General features: G+C 44.5%; 2 protein-coding genes across 4 annotated transcripts in view; one reads left to right on the forward strand and one right to left on the reverse strand.

Annotated features, from left to right (window-relative positions):
- The first annotated feature begins 432 nt into the window (after positions 1 to 432).
- The window catches only part of RPL31 (ribosomal protein L31), a 28,166-nt gene continuing 14,271 nt past the window's right edge, over positions 433 to 14,327 (forward strand). Inside the window, exons 1-5 of one of the 2 annotated variants that reach the window (XM_040054809.2) lie at positions 433 to 525; positions 1,119 to 1,235; positions 2,825 to 2,950; positions 4,906 to 5,018; positions 5,493 to 5,559. In XM_040054809.2, coding sequence (XP_039910743.1) covers positions 1,129 to 1,235; positions 2,825 to 2,950; positions 4,906 to 5,018; positions 5,493 to 5,524 — 378 coding nt within the window. In that variant the 5' untranslated portion in view covers positions 433 to 525; positions 1,119 to 1,128 and the 3' untranslated portion in view covers positions 5,525 to 5,559. Of the gene's footprint in view, positions 526 to 1,118; positions 1,236 to 2,824; positions 2,951 to 4,905; positions 5,019 to 5,492; positions 5,560 to 14,327 lie in introns of those variants that run through there. The other variant, XM_040054810.1, reaches the window with a different exon arrangement.
- Positions 6,095 to 14,327, reverse strand: part of TBC1D8 (TBC1 domain family member 8) — a 47,766-nt gene continuing 39,533 nt past the window's right edge. For both annotated transcript variants that reach the window (XM_040054808.2, XM_040054807.2), the window contains exons 12-20: positions 13,624 to 13,909; positions 13,009 to 13,141; positions 12,633 to 12,731; positions 12,061 to 12,129; positions 10,486 to 10,726; positions 9,245 to 9,310; positions 8,541 to 8,630; positions 8,279 to 8,379; positions 6,095 to 7,066 (exon numbers count right to left, since the gene is read on the reverse strand). In XM_040054808.2, the coding sequence (XP_039910742.1) occupies positions 6,608 to 7,066; positions 8,279 to 8,379; positions 8,541 to 8,630; positions 9,245 to 9,310; positions 10,486 to 10,726; positions 12,061 to 12,129; positions 12,633 to 12,731; positions 13,009 to 13,141; positions 13,624 to 13,909 (1,544 nt within the window). In that variant the 3' untranslated portion in view covers positions 6,095 to 6,607. The remainder of the gene's footprint in view (positions 7,067 to 8,278; positions 8,380 to 8,540; positions 8,631 to 9,244; positions 9,311 to 10,485; positions 10,727 to 12,060; positions 12,130 to 12,632; positions 12,732 to 13,008; positions 13,142 to 13,623; positions 13,910 to 14,327) is intronic.

A 14,327-nucleotide genomic window follows, 5' to 3' on the forward strand; every position in this document is an offset into this window, starting at 1 on the left:
AGAGGAAGCGAGCGGGCGGGCACCTAACACCCCCGGCACGGGCACACACTGACACCGCCCCAGGGACCATCCCCGGTCCGGGCACACACTGACACCGCCCCAAAGAACATCCCCGGTCCGGGCACACACTGACACCGCCCCACAGAACATCCCCGGCACGGGCACACACTGACACCGCCCCACAGAACATCCCCAGTCCGGGCACACACTGACACCGCCCCACAGAACATCCCCGGTCCGGGCACACACTGACACCGCCCCACAGAACACCCCCGGCACGGGCACACACTGACACCGCCCCACAGAACATCCCCGGCACGGGCACACACTGACACCGCCCCACAGAACACCCCCGGCACGGGCACACACTGACACCGCCCCACAGAACATCCCCGGTCCGGGCACCGCCCGGGCAGACACCGCCCCCCGCCGGCGCAGGCGCAGTCTCTTCCCAGCCTCATCCCGGAAGGGCTCCTGTTTCCCAGCGTGCCCCGCGCGCTCCTTTCCGGCCGGTGCCCGGGCAGGGTGAGTGTGCGTCGGGGCTCGTCCCGCGGAATCCGCCTCCATCCTCCCCGCTGACCCCGCGGCGCGGCGGGAATGCGGCCCGGCCCGGCGTGGGGGGCGGCCCGGCAAGGGGGGCGCCGGCTGGGATCTCCCGGCGCGTCCGCGTTCGGCGGGAATAGGGCCCCTCTCCTGGCCTCCCCTGGCCCGGGGAGGCCTGCGGGACGCACGGGACGGGGATACGGCCCGTGCTGTTGCCCCTGCGAGGAGCCGGTCTGGCCCCATCATGGTTCATTCCGGGACGCGCTGAGCTGCGCTCCTGGGTCGCCGTGCCGAGGGAGCGGGCTTGGGGCTGGCCGGGAGGCCGATGTTAATGCGAGGCGGTCGAAGAGTCTCGGATGTGCTTCCTGCTCTTCTCAGGGAGATGGAAGTAAAGCATATGTGATGCTGGAAAGTTACTGCCTGAAGTCTGCGACGGGTGCGACCCCGGGGGTTAATGAAGCTTGGGTTTATGTTTCTGAACATTTGTGCGGTTTGTAATGGGCTGGGGGCGGCGAGAGGGAACGGGACGGGGAAGGTCCGAGATCTGCGTTTGATGTGTGCACGGTGCCTTCTAGCGTCGCTGAGATGGCTCCCGCAAAGAAAGGCGGCGAGAAGAAGAAGGGGCGCTCTGCCATCAACGAAGTAGTAACTCGGGAATACACCATCAACATTCACAAGCGGATCCATGGCGTGTAAGTTCTTTCTGTCAGCCAAACTGGCCTTCTGTGAAGTGGCATTTGGAAGTGGGTTCGGTAGGTTTTAGAGAGCAGAGGACTGTCCTTAGAGCTTTGTGTTTCTGGCCCCTTGCGCCTCCGTTGTGTCCCGAGGCAGCAGCTCTGTGCCTGTGCAGCCCCAGGCTTGGCTTGTGGCTTTAAGGAATGAGCTTTTTTCTGTGATTGTGAGCGTTCTGGGACTTAAATTATTACTTCTGTGCACAGCTTGTCATTCTTCCTCAAGCAAATGCTTGCTTTCTGCGATTGTGAATGTTCTGGGACTTAAATTATTACTTCTGTGCACAGCTTGTCATTCATCCTCAAGCAAATGCTCCAACTTCAGCCCACTGAAAAAGTTTCAGAAATTAAATACTGCTGTAATCAAATTATTGGCTTCATGTTTATCACAGAATTGTGTGAGGTGCAAACTGGGATATGATTTGGGTTAAAGGATATTTACTGTGTGTCGGGAAGAGTAGCTTTTTAATTGACCTGAGTCTCATCAAACTGTGTGATGGAGAAGTGCTTCAGAGGAAACTGAAGTGTCTTTGCGTTCTGTGTGTGCCTGCAAGCACATGGAAGACACCATCCAAATCCAAACAATTGGTGCAGTGGCTAAAGGTAACGTGGAGTAGGAGAGAAATGAGGCAGTGGAGCATTGGAAAACTGGCTGAGAGTGGGAAGCAGTGGTACTCTTTAAATGGCAATGAGATGTTCTGGCCTTGCCTGTTGATTGGCACTTCATTCTGTTTTGATGCTGAAGATCCTGCTGTCCACTGTTCTTTTTGGGCATGATATGCTAGAGTTAAAAGCTTTTTATTTAGTTCTTGTCTCACGTGTGGTCAAGTACCCACTTGCCATTTCTAGCACAAAGTATCAACAGCAGTGTGCCCATAATATAACTAAATATAACCCACTGTGGGACCTCAGACACCACGGGCACAGTTCCGTGTCACAGGGTGGGTACAATATATATGGCTAAACACTCAAGGTGTAGCTGACTTCTGCTGTGGATGCCCAGTCCTGCAGGATCTGCCCATAATGGGCATGAGAGAGGCTATACTGGGGTAAAAGCACAGTTCTGATGCTGGTATTGGTGCAGTCCTGATAGCATGAAAGAAAGCAACCGTTAAGTCACTGTTCAGCAAAAGCTGATATTCGGAATAACATCGGTTTTGTTCTTCTGCTGTTCATTTCAATACTGATACAGTTCTGTCATCTTCATGTTATTGTTGCACTGCTTTGCTTGTATTCAGAGTGTCTGTGGCACCTGTGATCTCTTTAGTGTTACTGAGATATTCAGACGTGTTGACGTTAAAACAATGGCTTAAGATCCAGGAGACCTTGTGGCTACAAAATTTTATTGAAATTATTCTCCCTAAGTGGTTTCTATTAAAGCTAGCATCTACCTGACAGGGTAAAGGTCTAGTGAGGCTGGTGCAGCTGTTTGCTGTGAAGCACAATGCTTTGGGGGCTTGTATGTTTGGAGAACACAGGTGTGTTGGCAACAAGTGTCTAGTGCTGACAGTGTCCTGAAGTTAAAGAAATGGCTCTTGTGTTTGTCCCAGGGGCTTCAAGAAGCGAGCACCGCGCGCTCTCAAGGAAATCCGTAAATTTGCGATGAAGGAGATGGGTACTCCTGATGTTCGCATTGATACCAGATTGAACAAAGCAGTCTGGGCTAAAGGAATAAGGTGGGTTTTCTGCAGTTTTCTTTACTGGGTGAGAAAGAATGTGAAGAATTAGGAAAAATGTATACTTCTTGCAGTATTTGCATTTTCTTTGCAAATGCTTCCTTCTTGTGGCGTACACACCAACCTAATCTTTCTGTTGTCTCTGTGTTCTGGTCAGCTGTCCTGGCATATTTGTAATAAAGCTTTGGTAAATGCTGGGATTGAAAGAATTTCCTTCTACTTTTAATAAGAACAAAGCAAAGCAAAGAGGGGAATGCAGGTTTGGGGGTGGCGGGTGGGAAAGGATTGGGGTATTGTAGTACAGTAGTACCTTGATCCCTGTTGCAGCACACAGTTTTTATAAACCTGACCTTTTAGTGATACCTACAATCGCAGGCTAAGTGGGATTTGTGTAGTGTGTCTGAGCAGGATTGGGTTTTGAAGCATGCTGAACAAATGCTGCACAAAGGGAAGTGTGTTTTCAACAGGGCCATTAATCTTTTCTTGAAAGTACAAATAAATAAGTAGTTTGGGGACCAAAAACTACACTTCTGTTAAAAATCACTGCTACAAAGGCAGCTGATATGACATGTGTAAAAATGGTCCAAAAGAACTCCCGTGGGGAGTGGGACCTCTTAAACTGTAATAAAAGGTTAACTGATGTGGATTGATGCTTTGAGAGATGCACATGGGTTTAAAACATGTTTTCTGGGAATTAGATCCCTAAGTCTTGTCTATAGCATATATAGAATGCTTTGTCTGGCATTGTGTGGACAACCCTTCCTTCAAAAGCATAGTGGGATGATGAGGCTGAGTTACTGGGTCTTACAGGCAGGAGTTCTTTGTCCTCCCTGTTAAAAAGTCCGGTTCATAGTGAGTGAAGAAGGAGCAGTGGAACCAGGAGACAGCATACACAACTCCAGAGCTTTGTAGTGAGGCTGCAAACCAAGACTTCCTCGTATTAACTGGTACAAGTGCAGTCTGTGGAGCAAGGAGTCGCCAGACACATCTGTCTTTGCAGTGTGAGTCTGCAGCTTTTGCTAGTTAGAATACATACTGTATGCAAATTATCTTCCTCTGGCAGGATCAGCAGGTAAAAAAATCACCATGTTTGCTGGTATGATATTCAGTGATCTACATAAAATAGTGAAAAATGCTTTTGACTTTGACAGGAAGGGAGTAAAGCAAAGCAACTTCCTGTGTCGAAGTATAAGTATGTTCTTGAAAAGGCTGTTCTTGCAGCAGGGAGGAGGAGCTTCCTTCACATATTCTGTGAAGCAAAGTACTTTCAGCAGGAGTATACTAAAATCTTGAGTTCAAGGTGGCAGGTTATGTGAAAAATGGAGAAAAAAAATTGTGTCTCCCCTCAACAGCATATTTTGGGCATTATGGAGACACTAAGCTATGATTTGCCTATTGCAAACAAAATCATTAAACAATTTAGTTATGATTCCATGGGCTTTGTGAGGAAGCAATGATGATCAATTTTATGCCCATAAGTAGGACCTTGGTTCAGGCTTGATGCTCGCTAGAATTTCCACGAGTTCTGGCATAAAGATAGGCAGTACTCTGACTTTTGACAGAGGCCTTGGGCTTTCAGGATAGACTGTTGGTGGTTTTCCTCACTACTTTATATTGTAGTAAGAAATGCTTGTCAGTAACAGCTGCTTGCTGATCACGTTAATTTCATTATCATCTTCATGGTGTATCTCCGCAGTAGCGGACTGATAATGCACTTCTGACTTTATGCTCCTACTGGATTATGAATTGATCTTAAGGCTCAGTTAAATCTGACCTGCTAACTTTAAAAAAACCAAGCAAAACAAATTTTAAAAAAGCTCCTCTAAGGCAAACAACACAATCTCTTAAAGTACAAGATTTTGCTCTTGCTATGATGCTGAGAAAGAACTTTCCAATGAATTCATGGGTTTTCAATACATACTTCACTGCAAATTAATTTACCATCTTCATTTTAGGAATGTTCCTTACCGTATCCGAGTGCGTTTGTCCAGAAAGCGCAATGAGGATGAGGACTCTCCCAACAAGCTGTACACTCTGGTTACCTATGTACCAGTCACAACATTCAAAGGTAAGGAAGGTTCATGCATCTCCCATGCCATGTTTCTCTGAACAAGAAGGAAGGCAGGAAGGCTCCTGCGGTGCAAAATTCACGCTGCAAGAGTCAAACCACTGGCCTAACCTAGCTCTGCTGTAGAGAACCGGGCTCCTGAGCCACATTAAAGGGAAGTAAAATGATCATGTAATCCTGAAAGATTGAAAAACCCAGGCCATAGTTGCTAGGGTAGTTTTGTTTTCCCATGTAAAGCCCATCCTCTCATGTCAGAAGCTCAGGCAGGTTAAGCGCTCTGTACTGGTCATCTGAGAAAAATCAATTCTGTCAATGCAACTAAGTTTTTGTTTTAACATTTGGAGAAATACTTGTCTATATAGTTTGCTCTTCCAGAAGTAGATCAGCAGACTAGCCTTGAAAAACTGTAGGTGTACTTTTTTGGGAAGACTTCCATATATATAACAGGTGCTGATAAAACGTCTTGTTTTGCAGGTCTACAGACAGTCAATGTGGATGAAAATTAAACAGATTTTCATTACAATAAAAAGATAAAATATGATCTTAGGTTGTTTTTATTGTCCAGTCTCTTCAAGCTCTCAACTGTGAAGCATTGAGTTGAACAGGTACCAGCCGTTTAAAGTATCTTGCTTTCTTTGAATTTTAACATAATGGTGTAATTTTCTTAATTAAAGATACAACTGGAGATTTATGTTACATGTGAATGGAATAAGGAGGAGATTCAAATGTTCTTTGTGGGTGGCAGAGTCATGGTGGGTTTGTTTTGTTCTGGGTATTTAAGAGCCTTTACACAAGTATTTTAAGGTCAAGCATGTTTAAAAACAAAACAAGAAAAACTTACCCAAAACTGATAGATCGATATTTCATGTACGTAGTCTCATGTGGATGATGTGTCCCACTGATCCCTTAGGCAGACTCAGGCTTCTCCCAAAGCAGCTCAGTGTGCAACACAGAAACAGGGTTTTGATTAGTGAAATAATTGTGATCTTGCTACCTCAGGGTATTTGTTGAAAGCAGTAGAGGCTAAAGGCACTTAGCTTCCCTAAGCCAGTAAATACTGTCAATGCCAGTCTTGTACAAAAAGGGTTTATTGAAAAGTGCATGTTTTCACAGACCAACATCAGAAGCATGTCCATGTACACTTAACATTTCAGCAAGACATAAAAATTGGAATACAATCAAATATATTAAAATAGTTTCAATTACCAGCATTGAAACAGTTTTCAGTATTAGTGCAAAAAAAGGCAACCAAAACAAACTGTGGACAGCAGATGAGAAGTGTTTTCCCCTGCTTTAGGTAAAAAAAAAAAAAAAAAAAGACAACTGGAGCCAGCCTCTGCTCTCCCAGTGCAGAGGAAGGCTTCAGTGTCTTCACACTGTAGACAGATGTTTCCTTTTACATTCAAAACAAGAACATAGTAAGTCAATGGCACAAAACAAACCTACACCCCTTTTTAGCTTTTAAAGCTCTTAAAATGAAAACCACAGACCAACGAATTGGATACCAGAAGTACACTGCTAACTGAAAGCCTTTTACAGTATGTACTTTGGCATAATTCAGTGCATTTCATTTTTTGACATTTTGGCTACTACTGCATGCTTGGTTTTGCATGTTCACTCCGTGCCAAGCAGCTCATTCCATTTGTTCTGAGACCGTATTGATGTAGTTTTGCGTTCTCAAGCTTTGGTTTCAGTTCTGAGGGTTTTTCAAAGAAGTTAACTAGTGATTGTTCAGTCAAGAGGGAGGCTAAAATATGTTCAAAAGAGACAGTCCAGTCCCCTTCAGTCACAGGTGAAGGTTGAGAGTCTTTGTGAGGGGTCTTCACAGTGTCAGTAAAAACAGCATCCTGGTCTGAAGCAGAGGCCTCGGGCTGCAAGTCCTCGGTGAGCTCATCTGATCCACTCCCCAAGCTGATGCTCCTTTGTCCTACTTCTCCAATCTGAAGTAACAGTGTGGTCACAGTGGCAATGGCTTGATACAAATCGTTCTCCTCTGGATCTTCATGAAACATGCTATACAATGTTTTGCAGAACTGAATGAACTCCTTCTGTAAAGGATGAAAACCAGCGTCAAAGTCCTGAACAGCCACATTAAGGATTACTGCAGGAGTCAGGCAAGGCATGGTAGTGCAAAGGCAGGTGGAGTGCTGTGTACATTTACATGTTCTTTTATAACTTCTGCCTGCTTTGAAAAAAAGTTAGTGAAGGGATTTCAGCCCCCAGTGGTGCTAGGAAACCCTGTGCTAGGGTGCTTCAAAACCAGAAGAGGGCAGTTAAGTATTTTGATGCCCTAATGAAGGAAATCGGGACCTGCCAGGTGATCTAAGGGCAAGTGAGATACAAGGAAAGGGATAATCCCTTATTGGTGGCTGCTGTACAGTGGGTTACAGCCAAAGTAGCCACCCACAGGTCTGCAGGCAAACTTCCCTTCTGCTGTTTCTCTCCCCTCTTTCCCAGCACTTCTAAAACAATTAGAGAGCTTCCCTGCCCAGCTCCTGTCTCCCTTGCTCACCCATCACAGGTGGTTATCAGGCTAGAGAGGGTGTCTCCGTAAAATCCTGTTAGGAAAGGAGCCATCATGAAATTATGCCTTTATGAGGTCATGACCCCCTGCAGAGCTGACAAGTTAGGTACATGCCACCCATTTAAAACTTCATCTACCAACACAAGCACAGAAGGGATTCTGGGGGCAGTCCCATCTTTCTTTGCATATCTGTACATTTGTTTTATTAAGATGGGGCCCTTTTCCCTCAAGTAGCTTTCCTTATGCCAACAACACAGAAAGCTACTGGCATTAGGAAACAGATGGTAAGACTGCGACAGCCTTCAGCTGTTTTCCTGCAGTTCTAGTCAGTGTTTGGCTAAGACAGGGCAAGTTCCAGGTGTGGTGGACTTAGAAGTTTCTGGTTTGGTGCAGAGGAGATACGGAAGAACAAAAATGTGCCTTCTTGGGAATTCTTAAGTTTAAGAGGAGAAAGCCTTTTTGCAGTGTGCATAAGCTTGTTTGCTTGCATGTAAGGGTGAATCTGAAATTGTATTCACCAGCCAGTCTGACCAGGTATGATGCTCATCTGCTGGGATGGTTATTTTTTAATAGTTTCAAGCACCTGCTCCCTGGATCAGAGGAGACCTGTCCTCAGTGAAGGACTGAACCCAAGTTCAGGCTAAAGTTATACTTCATGAGAGAGAGCCAAACGGTTGAATTCAGTAATTTCATTTTGAGTACACTTCTTTAAAAACAGAATAGGTAAGGTACATACCTGGCTCATTTTTGGCAATTCCTTTTCAGTTTTAGTATCCTTTTCTTTGGCTAGATCCTTCAGCATCTGCTTCAATTGCTTTTGGTAATCTACTGCATCACCTTTTTTGGAGCAGACATAAAAAGGAGAATTAATTTTCAAGTCACTGGAGTAAATTTACGTTTCAAAGTAAACCCCAGAGAGCAGAGATAACATGGTAGGGATCACAAGTGGAAAGCTGGTTATCTCATGCACTCACATTAGAGAATCATTCTGGACATACCATTTGATTTTCCAATGACCAGTGGTCTTGATGTTGACAGCAAAGGATTCTTTAATGGTGACTGGCTGTCTCGTTCATTTTCTGTGAGAGCTATCCAAGAAATGTGACAAATTTAATCCTTTGAATTCAGCATAATGATTATTTCTTTTTCTAAAATTTACATACTTGAAGAAAGCAAAGTAATTGTGCAAAGATGTTTTGTAAATGCTATTATTAGGTACTTCATTAAATCCTACTGTAAAATTACATTCCTGTAAGACTGGTGCTGCAGTTGGAAGCTTGCCAACAACCACACATTTCATTAAAAACTTTGCACTGAGGAACTACCACAGAATTTTGTCACCTAATCAAAATTGGATCAAGATATACAAAGGAGATCTCTACTGTACATGGAGTACAAGCCATTCGAAAACATTACTCAGTTTGTATTTTGTCTGGAAGTAACCAAATAATTGGCTGCAAAAGATCTCTGAATGCAACAGATACGTGAGCTTTGACATTGTAATCTATACATTTCATCCAAAAAGGTTTCATTTGTAATTAATGGAGTAATTTGTAAAATGCAGTAAGTATACAAATGCACATCTTGTATGCTGTATGCTCCCAGTTGGAAGGAAAGCAAGATGGGGTTACCCATTAAGCTTTTCCCAAAAGCAAGAGATTTTCTGGGGAAACAGGCATTAATTTCCTTTCAGATTTCTTACCTGGTGGGATATGCAGCTTATATAGTAACTTTATCTTTTCGTTCATTTCTCCGTTATACATAATATCTGCAAGGAAGATAAAGAGCAAGAAGGAAGTGAACCAGAGCATTTACTTCCACAGTTTAAAATAAATCAGGCATCTCTCTGTGCACAAAGCATCACAAAGGATAATTGTTTACATGGACAATAAACATATGGCCAGTGTGTAACTTTAGGTTGTGCCTGTCAATGAGGAACAGCAGGTGACAGCCATCTGTTTTGGTCTTTGTTCTTGTGAAATAGACTGGGAGCACCTGACCCTATGGAGCTTCAGCATCATTTAAAAATATCAAGAAGGATGGCAGGGAATCTACTAAAGGCTGCTTGCTGCCACATTTACAGAAATGTGAGAGGGGAGAGACATATACTGTTGGGGACGACATATTCTTAGTATTTCTGCCATTCAGCCCTTACTGCTGTTCTACAGAGTAAGCCCAAAGGAGGTAACTATTTCACGTGTAATGTAATTCACATTTTCAGTGACCAGCAAAAATTAGATTCTAAACTTTCAAATGCGCTCAAATACTGTGGAGAACTTTAAATTAAGAAAATACAGGGTGCCTTAGTGTTCACACAAAAAATTCTAAAAATTCTAAGTGGAAAGAATACAAAATCACAGGTTTTTACTGAAGCTTTGATTTTCATCTTTTCCCACTTGAGGTCAGACAACAGTTGAGATCTGCCGTTTTCTCTTCAGCCAGATTTTGGACAGGCAGTCTCACCTACCAGGACAGCTGGTGGCTTCAAGACCAACCCTAGCACACAGCCCTCAGTCACTGATGGCCAGATTGTTTTTGTTCTACTGTCAACATGCAACGCAGTCAGCTGTGTATGGTTAAGTCTTCAAGAAGCAGTTTCAAAGAGGTACACTGAGATTTCAGAACTATATTCAGAGCAACAACTGGGTAGAGAGGATTTCCTAGCACTCAGTGCAGACCCAAGTGTAATTCTCAACTCATATAAGATTTTCAACAAAATTACTATTGTCTGAGAAATCAAATATAATACAACATTCAAGCATGTCCTTAGGCTGTCTTTTAAATCAAAACTGACTTCAGGTGATTGAAACAAAAAAATGAGTGAAGGTCACTGATCTGGATCATTACAAGCCCTAGAAACCATCCTCTGCCAGTTCCGTGGCATTTTAACGCTCCTGCCCTCCCCACGTGCCAGCCCCTGCTCTGCCCGTAGGGAGCCCATACCCAGGCAGCTGGCGAGCCCCTTGAACTCGATGAGCCGGTCCCTGTTGTCATCCAGGAGGCGGAAGGTCCTGTGTGCGAGCAGGTCGGTGTGCTCCCCGCAGGTCCAGGGCGAGAGCAGGCGGTAGAGGCTGGCGAACTGCTGCGCGTCGATGCGGTACTGCTCGGCGTAGGGCCTGCTGGCGTCGTGGCGCTCCGACGCCGCGCTGCCGCTTTCCCAGTAGCACCTGATTAAATGTTCCCTCTAGGAGAAAGCGGAGACACGAGAGCGGCTGTTGGCGGGGCGCAGCAGCAGAGAGCACGAGCAGCAGAAAAAAGCATTCACATCAAACTAGGCTGTAACGTGCTCGAAATTTGCTCTGTGCAATGTGTCACAGTGATACCAAGACCATTCCTGTGTGAAAAAGCAAATCTTTCATCAGAGTGGCCAGCCATTCTCACGGTTTCCAATGGATAGTTAATAAATATGAAGGGAGACTGGGCAGATTCTTGAAAAAAATTCACTGTGGGCTACTGAAACTGTTTGACCACATCTGACCCAGGACGTCCCTTAGCAGCCAAAGAGGGTCACAAAAAATACGGAGTAAACGTACGCTTGACCTGCTCATTTATTCTCTCTCAGACCTCTCCATTTGGATACTGTACCCTTGGTCTTCTGTTAGGGACAGGCGAAACAAAGAGTCCCAACAAAGCAAGCTGTCCCTGGGAGAGCAAGGGAAATAACAAAAAAGGAACCACTACCAGAAAATGGAAGTAGGGGAGCGTGAGCTGGTCAAAGATCAAAAGCCAGGAGTGAAGAACAGGAGGGAAGCACTGAAGAACAAGCCCCAGCAGCATCATCTTACAACCACTAATGCAGGATACAGCTGCTCTGGGGGACAAAGCTGTGTAACACAACATACCACAGTCATTCTGAGTATTTATGGCTATGAACAATACACAGAAGAAATGGTCCATTAAGGGAAATAATTACAGCTTGGACCTCTAAATCAAGCATAGTTATATAAGCTTAGATGCCCCTGTCTCCAACTTAATTGTAAGTTTTATCAGACAGCAGTTTGACAGAAAGGAACTGAAACTGCTGTTAAAAAACAAAAACAATCAAACAAAAAAAACCAACAACAACAACAAGAAACTATTTGAAAATTTTGAACAAAAGGCACGGACACAAGGTTGTGAGGGTTTGGGGTTTTTTTCCCCATGAAGAAGAGAGTCTGCCTTTTAAGAGCATTTAGGGCACATTAGTTAAAAGCACTGCCAAGCTCCCAGTGAGCAGAGCTACATAATATTTAAATTATTCTGCATGTGAAAGTTAACAGAACCTAACTTGTCAGGGACCACTTCCAAGCAGAAAGTTAGAAACTCTGGAGGAGTTTTCTGAAGAATCAGTACATTACTATTGCTCTTTAATGACTGTGCAACCACAGAAAGGACAAAATGGCAAGATCCCAACCAGGGAGCACAGCCCAGGCAGAGGATGGGAGGTCAGTGCTGCACTGCCAAGCAACAGCTGGAAGTTACGCCCAAAGAAGCCTTAATGAGGTGCACCCCCTGCTTTTCAGCAGACCTTGAACAGACCTTGAACAAGTCATACAATTCCTCTAAATCTTCAGGAAGAATTGAAACATCTGGGATGACAACTCGGAGCTTAAAAAGAAAGAAAATCATGTTAGTGACATCACTGACACAGGCAGACTCATGAGGTGTACTTAGGTGCAACAGCTGAAAACCACTAAAAAATCTTTGTGCTGTTTCCCCCTTTTTTTGGACTGATCCATGAAGAGAGAAATCCCTCAAGGGCTATTAGAAACAAAGACAGGAAGTCCCTAAGCTACAGGTCACAGAGGCCAAGGATACATCGCATGGTGCTCTCTCCTCACGCTCTTCCCCAGGCATCTGCCGAGCACTGACCAGAGTCACAGATAAGGTGCTAGGCTGGACAATCCTGCAGTTGTTCAGAATTTTAAAGCCACCCCGAACTATAATAATGCACATGGCTGCCAAAGAGAAAGCATCAGCATCCCAGGAAAGAGCTCTTTGCAGTGTCAGCAATGATTTTTCGAGACCTGGTGGCACCTTTTTAAAAACTAAACCCGTGTGTCTCCAGAGGCAACGCTGAGCTACCTCAGTCAAAATAATACCCTGCTCACCACATTCTGCTTGGTTGTGTCTTCGTGGCTCTGCAGGACACGGATCCGGTGTTTGTAGCGCATGTGCTCTATCTGTTCCACAGAGTGGTCTCCAAATTTCTGTAAGAGAGGAATAGAATTTATTATTTGTGTTGTATCTTATGATACTCATATTAATTGGAAATACGGCTTTTAAAGTGCCGTGAGACCCTGAAGAAAAAGCATACCCAGTCTCTAATTAATCTAGGTACTCACACTACAACTAGTCTTGTGCATGAGAGCACTTTAGTCAAGGAACTGTAAACGTGTATTAACTTTCAAAGCATCCAAACTGAATTTAACCTTCTTCTTTAAAATTCTAACTTAACTGACTAGCAATTACAAAGAATTATTTTACCTCATAGGAGTCATGAATCAGATTTGCTATTTCAGTCACTGGAGAGGAGGACTCCTGGTCGTCACTGAAGAATGCATGGTGATTACCAATAGGTGGCAGAGGGCTTTCCTCATTTTTAACATTCTCTAAAAACCTGAAGGGAGGAAATATGTAAGAACTCAGATCACATTGCACTGTGCTCTTCCCAATTCAAATAAACAAATAAATCTTATGGCTCAGACTTGGAAATAAACTGAGTTTTGGGCAAGCTAGACTTTTCAAAACTGCCTTTGTGGTTACTCATCTGAGGAACAGCAAGCCAGCCAAATTACTAAATGCTGCTCTAGGAATAAAACTTCTGTCTCCTTGAAGTCTGGAGCAGGAAGCCCGTCAGTCATGGGAAGGCACGAAGAGCAGCAGTAAATATTGCACACTGACGCAGGCAATGCATGTCTCGGCAGTGCCAGGAAATTTCACAGGACATCTTGTCCAATGTACAAAGCCATTGTTTAAGGCAGACACTGCGACATCAGCAGCAGCAGGGTGACACAGAGGGGCCCTGGTGCCTACTGAGCAATGCCTCTGTTTTAGGGCAGAAGAGCCTGGGGTGGAAGGAGCACTCCTGTGTGGCCATACCTGCTCAGGATCATCAGGGCCTGCCCATCATCCTTGCTGTTACACAGATCCACAGCGTTGGCTTCCAGGATGGCCAAGCCCAGCTGGAAAATGGCTTTGATGCCATCATAGAAGAAGCAGTCCACAACATTCACAGCACTTTCCAGGGGCATGATGCTGAGGAAAAGGGTAAGGAACCAGGAAAGAGAGATAGAAGCTAGGGCAGTCAGATCCTTCATATGCTCAGCCAGTTCTGGGAGTTGCTCTTTTATAAGCTCTTCAAACACCGACTGGTCTACCTGAGCACCTACAAGTCAGAAAGGAACAGTATTAGCCAGGATTGACACATGGAAAAAAAAAAAAAAAAAAGAAAAGCTAATCACTGCTGTCAACTATTAACTGCAAGACTTTCTTAAAATTTAAACCAGCAAGATACACACACATCTACAATGGAAAATGCCATCGTTCTCCTGCCGTGATCTCAGCCCAACCCTTGTGTCTGTAATCCTTACTATACAACTTTCTGCAAGAAGTGTGTTAATTCTCCTAAGATCCTTTAGAGTGCAATGAAACAGCAATAGCAGCAGCTGTTGGTCTTGGCTACAAGAGCACATAATAATTAAGTGCTAGCAAAAGCAATCTTAAACCAGTTTATTGCTCCACTTGGGATGTGTGCAGTAAAAGTAAGACCATACACACTCCTCTCGGATGTATGCACTCAAGCA

Source organism: Hirundo rustica, chromosome 2 (genome assembly GCF_015227805.2).
Source record: "Hirundo rustica isolate bHirRus1 chromosome 2, bHirRus1.pri.v3, whole genome shotgun sequence".
Taxonomy (NCBI): domain Eukaryota; kingdom Metazoa; phylum Chordata; class Aves; order Passeriformes; family Hirundinidae; genus Hirundo; species Hirundo rustica.